Below are 7,500 nucleotides of genomic sequence, written 5' to 3' on the forward strand. Positions count from 1 at the left end.
AGAGTCATGATAACGTTCCAGTGTGTTTACGTGTGCGTCAGTGTGTGTGTGTGTGTGTGTGTGTGTGTGTGTGTGTGTCTCCGTGTGTGTGTGTGTGTGATTGAGTGACTCCGTGTGTGACATAGGCTGGGGTCGGGTGATGACAAACCACTGGGCCAATCAAATCACTTCCCTCCAAATCTACAAAGTCCAATCAACACCTTGGTGCTAGTAGACAGGTCATCAGCTGGGAAAATTAGGCCTTTCGTCCTACCGCACTTTTCTCTGTGGATTACTGACCAGAAGCCCTATTGGAAGAAATTAAAACATGGGGCCACGTCAATTTTTGCTCAGAATTCAATATGGCCGCCATTTTCCAAAATGACTTATTACATTGTTCTATAAGGTGATATTCATGAACGATGAACTACTTTCAGCACTATTCTGTCCTATTTCCTTACATACATGTTCACAAAGGTTGACTAAACTAAAAGAAATGAAAATAAAGTTGGCCACCTTGCAATATCCAAAGGAAAGTGCTGAAAATAATGATTGAAATGCACATACAGAGTCTATGGCTGCGAAAATTAGGCCTATTGTCCTGTCAGGGTTTTCACAGTGAGACCAGAAGGCCTAATGAAAAAGATGAAAACTTGGGGCCATCTATGTGCTCCAAAATTCAAAATGTTCTCTGTTTTTCAGAATGGCAGACTTTCACACTTTTTTCTCAATACTGTAAGGCCATAATTACCAATAAAGATGACCTATTTTTCAGTTAAATTGTCCTATCTCCTTACAGACGTGAGTATCAAGGTTGTCTAGAAAAAGGCATGAATATATATACAGGGGCTGGACAAAATAACTGAGACACCTGTCATTTTAGTGTCATTTACAGGTAGTTCCTCTTGCATCCACAGTTAATCCTGTTGGATGTGGTTCATCCTTCTTGGTGGTATGCAGACATTACCTTGGATACTGTGACTCTTGATACATCACAAAGACTTGCTGTCTCAGTCAAAGATGCAACAGTTACACCTTTTTGTGTCTTAGTCAGTGTGTGTAAAGAAGCACACTGGCCAGACACACTTGAGAAAAGCGCACTCAGGCACACGTACACACACATACAAACGCACGCACACAAACACACAAGCGCACGCACACACACACACACACACACACACACACACACACACACACACACACACACACACACACACACACACACACACACACACACACACACACACACACACACACACACAACCACAGTTTGGCAGGACAATATGCCTTTTTTCAGCAGTCCACTGTGTTTGTGAAATTCAATCATTTGACAACATTCCTTTGGATATTTCAAAGTGGCAAGATACAGGGGGTGGACAAAATAACTGAGACGCCTATCATTTTAGTGTTCGATGTTTAATGGCTCAAGTGGACCAGCCTGTTGGCCAATCTTCATTAATGGCACATTGCACCAATAAACTGAAGAGTGAAGGTTCAATTAGCAGGTTAAGAGCACAGTTTTGCTCAAAATTTTGCAATGCACACAACATTATGGGTGACATGTCAGAGTTCAAAAAGGTGTAACTGTTGCATCTTTGACTGAGACAGCAAGTCTTTGTGATGTATCAAGAGTCACAGTATCCAAGGTAATGTCTGCATACCACCAAGAAGGATGAACCACATCCAACAGGATTAACTGTGGATGCAAGAGGAACTACCTGTAAATGACACTAAAATGACAGGTGTCTCAGTTATTTTGTCCACCCCCTGTATATATATATATTCATGCCTTTTTCTAGACAACCTTTATACTCACGTCTGTAAGGAGATTGGACAATTTAACTGAAAAATAGGTAATCTTTATTGGTAATTATGGCCTCACAGTATTGAGAAAAATGTATGAAAGTCTGCCATTCTGAAAAACAGAGAACATTTTGAATTTTGGAGCACATAGATGGCCCCAAGTTTTCATCTTTTTCATTAGGCCTTCTGGTCTCACTGTGAAAACCCTGACAGGACAATAGGCCTAATTTTCGCAGCCATAGACTCTGTATGTGCATTTCAATCATTATTTTCAGCACTTTCCTTTGGATATTGCAAGGTGGCCAACTTTATTTTCATTTCTTTTAGTTTAGTCAACCTTTGTAAACATGTATGTAAGGAAATAGGACAGAATAGTGCTGAAAGTAGTTCATCGTTCATGAATATCACCTTATAGTACAATGTAATAATGCATGAAAACAAGTCATTTTGGAAAATGGCGGCCATATTGAATTCTGAGCAAAAATTGACGTGGCCCCATGATTTAATTTCTTCCAATAGGGCTTCTGGTCAGTAATCCACAGAGAAAAGTGCGGTAGGACGAAAGGCCTAATTTTCCCAGCTGATGACCTGTCTATAGGTGAAGCTTGACAGATCAGCTGTCGACAGATGTGGAGTACCTTCTTCCTGTGACAACAGTCTCCGACACACTTACGCACGGCAGCACACACACACACACACACACACACACACACACACACACACACACACACACACACACACAGGCACAGAGATACACACAGACGCAAATGCACACAGACACGCATGCACACAGACACGCATGTACACACTAGAGTTCTCAACGGGTCGGGTCAGCCCGAAAAACCCGACGGGCCCTTTGGGTTCGGGCCGGGTTCGGGTCGAAAATATAAGCATATGGCTCGGGTCGGTTCGGTCCGCGGGCTCAATCTTTTCCGCCCAGTGAAAAAAAAAAAAATCAGTTCTGCTGTTTACCGTGAATCATGGCGAATTTCCCCTTGATGTCAGTAAAGCTAGACCTATCTATCTAAATATATGTAGGCCTGCGTAACGAAGGTCTGGCAGGCTGCTGCATGCAACCTTGCGCAGTGCTTAATTTGTAAATCACAAGGTACCAGAACGCAAAACAAACATCACATCACAGCGATGATGAGTTGGAAAGAGGTCCTGGAACGCACAGACAAACTACATTGGCTACAATTACGCAAACTAATAAAAACGGGAAAAAAGTTCTTAGATGCAAGTTTAACGATATTGAGTCCCATGTCAGCTCATGGAACCATAGCCTACTTGTGTTTCTTAATACAAGGGACGGTTGGCAATCCAATGACTATTTTAAACAACAGCCATAGTAGGCCTAGCATATTAAATGCTGTAATGACAACAACCAATATTTTTAGTTTGATCGCTAACTTTATTGCTTAGTAGTCTCAGCAAATGCAGTGCATGGAAATTATGTTTTCCCCATGAAGTGAAACAAAACCGAAGCGGTCTTCTACATAGGCTATACTAGAAAGGACAGTGGCTTTCCAATTAGGTTATCCTTTCCACGTATTCACACAACGTTGGCATATGCGTATTAAACGTTAAATCCACGCTTTGTTGGCGACTTTGTTGCATATAATTTGGCTAATCCGCATGTGCTGTTGCGATATGCCACTTCACTATTTAAATGGCTCGTGCACCGATGGTAAGCGAGCGGCAGCGAAGGTGCCGGTAGACTTGGCTTTTCACACTGACTGTCTGCTCGCGCTGCGGTCTGGTTGAAAATCCCCTCAGCAAATGTTTTATTTTGAGCGTGTAGGCCCTGTTTGAATGAAATATCACCTTGTCTTTGCTGTTTTCGTGCTCAAATTGACTTTTAAGCAACTGTCGGGTCTTGGGGCGCACACACATGCGGAGCGCTCGCCAGCCGAGGAAGATCTCATCCTCTCACCTGTCTTTTTTTGCTACATGGCTGATCAATGCACCAACCGTAGCCCAGGTGCGACTAGAAATTAGTATGTCCAAAACCTTGTGTGCCGACCAAAATGTTATGAAACTTTTAAACAATGTTTGGCACAGCCAGGCTTTCCATCTCATCCACGCATATGAACGAACAAGGAGGGAGGGGCAACTTCACGTAGCCCACATTTAATCAGATACACGGGGTGGAAATATAGTAAGCCTACATTTAGAAGTCAAAATAAAAGGTGGATAGATTGTTGTTGCCGTGAAGAGGCGGTTATTGAAATCGCGCTGTGGATGATTCTGCTTAAATAGCAAGAACGTTTCCACATTTCATATTATGTTTCTATGAAAATGTCTTTTCACTTGGTTTTTAAGTGGGTTATGCAATTTACTGCACATAAGTGCCCTTAAAGACCCACCACAACCCGTCATTCTCCATAGGATAACGTGGGGAAACTCGACCCCCGACTTCGGGCCTCGGGCCGGGTTCGGTTAGATAATTCTAGTGATGTGTCGGGTAACATCGGGCTCGGGCTTTAAAAGCCACGGGCCGGGTAGGGTCGGGTTGACATTTTCAGGCCCGTTGAGAACTCTAGTACACACAACACACACACACACACACACACACACACACACACACACACACACACACACACACACACACACACACACACACACACACACACACACACACACACACACACACACACACACACACACACACACACACACTGCATATCCCTCTCTTGACAAGGAGCAGAAGGAAGACTGTAGATAAGCAGACAACACTTTAGCACGGATTACCACTCTTCACACACCCTGCACTTCACATGCGCACAAACACAAACACAAACACACGCACACACACACACACACACACACACACACACACACACACACACATACACACACACACACACACACACATACACACTCTTCACGCACGCACGCACACACACACACACACACACACACACACACACACACACACACACACACACACACACACACACACACACACACACACACACACACACAGATACGTCAGTCACGCATGCACTTGATGGGAAGCAGCCGCCATACACAAACAGACTCCACACACACCACATCCAAATCCCTACTGCCTGCGCAGCAGCAATCCCCATGCAAAATGACTCAATCAGAATAAACCCAGGATGAGTACTGCCTCTCTAACTCATACTGTATTTACGGCATTTCAGTGTGTGTGTGTGTGTGTGTGTGTGTGTGCAGCGGCGTGGAACAGGGGGGGAAAACCCTGACTCATTCTTAGAGCCCAGACCACTTGGGGGGCCCACCGGGGGCCCTCCCATGGAAAATATTTTTCTTCTTTCATTTTTTTAAACATTATTTTAAAAATAATGTCAATACATGTTGGTAATTTATGTAATTCCAAGGTTCTCTGGAAATACATCTGTTGAATTGGATATACTAGCCTGCAAATCGGCTATATTCTATATCAGACACCCCCATTATCACGCATTGGTTTAGTCCGCCCTCTCGCGGACTTTTGATTGTACAGTATGCGGAATCAACACTCACTCACATCATTATTATTAGGCATTAAACGCAGCAGCCGGTTAGCAATGAAAGACTTCTAAAACACCAGGCTTTCACAAAAAGAATAGAAAGGCAAGAGAGACAGGGGAAACAAAATGAAGGAAAGCAACTGCAGCTGATTTCTTGCAAGAAAGGTGAGCCCAAATGTCAAAATTACAGCCTACAAAGTAGGATACCTAACTAGCCTATCCCATTCCCATTCCGTGTGGCCTTCTGTGATAGCCGATGTCAAATGAAAAAAATAATCTCATTTTGTTGGCTATCATTGTGAACCCATATTTGTCTTTGATAGGCCTATATTCATAACAAGTGTCCCAAAAGACCAACATGGGTCGATGTTGGTTCAAATATCCAAATGATAGCAAAGCCTAGGCTATTTGTAAAATGAATCCCACTCAATTTCAGAAAATGTCACGAACGTGAAGATGCCCCCTGTCGCAGCAGGTGCAAATGGTGTGAACTTGAGAGAAGGTGAGCCTATTTTAGCTAATATCATAGTCTTGAAGAAAAGCGGTTTCTCAACCGGGTGCAATGCTGCCCGCCCTGGTCATCGAATTTGCAGATTGATTCTGTCGATATTAGTCGACGTCATATTCATCAGTTGCCAATGTCAAGGTGGCGGTGCGAACAGCTGTCAGTCTTGAACCTTCATTCTGCTTTTATTTTGCGGTCTCAAAGCTCTGGTTACTTGGCCATGTCTCTGACCATCTGACAACGCCCGTTATAGCTGAAGTGTGGTAAAATATTGAATGAGATTTTGACGGGGCACCAGTCTGCGTTTTGAATGTTGCTGACGCCATTCTAATCTGCGCAAAGCGCAAGAGATGAGCCTGTTTGCATAGCGCAAGAAAAGAGGCAGAGTAGCCTACCTACCTCCGTGCTGAGCAGGTAGCCTATCTGCATTGAGTGCTCATGAAAATTACAAGCTACTGTGAAATAGTTACTGGCCCATTTAAATCTGAAAGTATATGTAGTAGCCTAATAAATAATGATTTCAAAGAAATAAATAGCCTAGGCTAATAGCCTTACTAGGTTCGGGGTGCCCTGACTTTCAAAGGTTGAGCGACATCAAATCCAAACAGCGATACTTTTGTTCTATTTAGGCTACTCTGCTTTACCGCAGGTTTTAAGCGACATTTCGAAGTCAGCTTCTACCGGCACAGCTGATTCTCTTTTCCTTGCTCTCCCAAACACTGATACGGGCAAACGTGACGTGCGTGCGGGGCAGTGCGAGTGAACGAATGTGCGCGCGAGCGCCTGTGTTTCTGTTCAGCGATGCACATTGAAGAAAGTACAGTTCAACATATCAATGTCTCGTGTGTCCATAGTGCACGAAACAGTAGGCTGGAAGCATTGTGAAAAGAGATTTGTCAGTCTCTCTCCTCCCCCTCACACCATAGTGATGAAGTGATTAAATGTCATCCCTATGAATATGATAGCCTACTTTTCATAACTGGTAATGTGAAAGATTAAGACATTTTATATTTTTAGTATGTCTATTATGTGAACGATTCAAGTGAAGGAGAGGAAAGCATAGAGGGGTATTCTGAGGAAGGCAAGAAGGATGACAATATCAGGAGGTCGGCGCGCAGGGTGGGGGGTGGGGGGGGGGGGGTGTTGGGTTGGGTAGGTTGGGGTGTGTGTAGGGGGGCCCATGGAAGAGGTTGTTCCTAGGGCCCCAAATTTGGTGCTACGCCCCTGTGTGTGTGTGTGTGTGTGTGTGTGTGTGTGTGTGTGTAGTGTGTATGTGTGTGTGTGTCTGTGTGTGTGTGTGTGTGTGTGTGTGTGTGTGTGTGTGTGTGTGTGTGTGTGTGTGTGTGTGTGTGTGTGTGTGTGTGTGTGTCTGTGTGTGTGTGTGGGTGTGTGCATGCATCTTCCTGTTGTCAGGATCTCATAGCATAGCAGGGGTCCTTTTGCACACACATATACAAAATCTCTTACTCACACACGCACTCATACCCATATCCCTTCCCCCCCACTCACCTGTCTTGAAGATCTCGTAGCGTAGTGAGAAGCCAGCCCCCTGGTGGGCGTAGTCGGACACGAAGCGTATGTGCAGGACGGGTCCCGAGGAGATGATGGCAGGGGGGGCGATGTTGCTGCAGTGCCGGCCCAGCAGGTCCGCAGCCTCACTGTGACCGTCTCGGATCTCAATGAAGTCATACCTGCACACAGGAGAAATGCATCTCATTA

The 7,500-nt window shown here is 44.4% G+C and overlaps 1 protein-coding gene across 3 annotated transcripts in view; it reads right to left on the reverse strand.

Annotated features, from left to right (window-relative positions):
* The window catches only part of nrp2b (neuropilin 2b), a 178,180-nt gene that overhangs the window by 126,838 nt on the left and 43,842 nt on the right, over positions 1-7,500 (reverse strand). For all 3 annotated transcript variants that reach the window (XM_063213786.1, XM_063213785.1, XM_063213784.1), the window contains exon 3: positions 7,291-7,472. In XM_063213786.1, the coding sequence (XP_063069856.1) occupies positions 7,291-7,472 (182 nt within the window). The remainder of the gene's footprint in view (positions 1-7,290; positions 7,473-7,500) is intronic.

Source organism: Engraulis encrasicolus, chromosome 13 (assembly GCF_034702125.1).
Source record: "Engraulis encrasicolus isolate BLACKSEA-1 chromosome 13, IST_EnEncr_1.0, whole genome shotgun sequence".
Classification (NCBI taxonomy): Eukaryota; Metazoa; Chordata; class Actinopteri; order Clupeiformes; family Engraulidae; genus Engraulis; species Engraulis encrasicolus.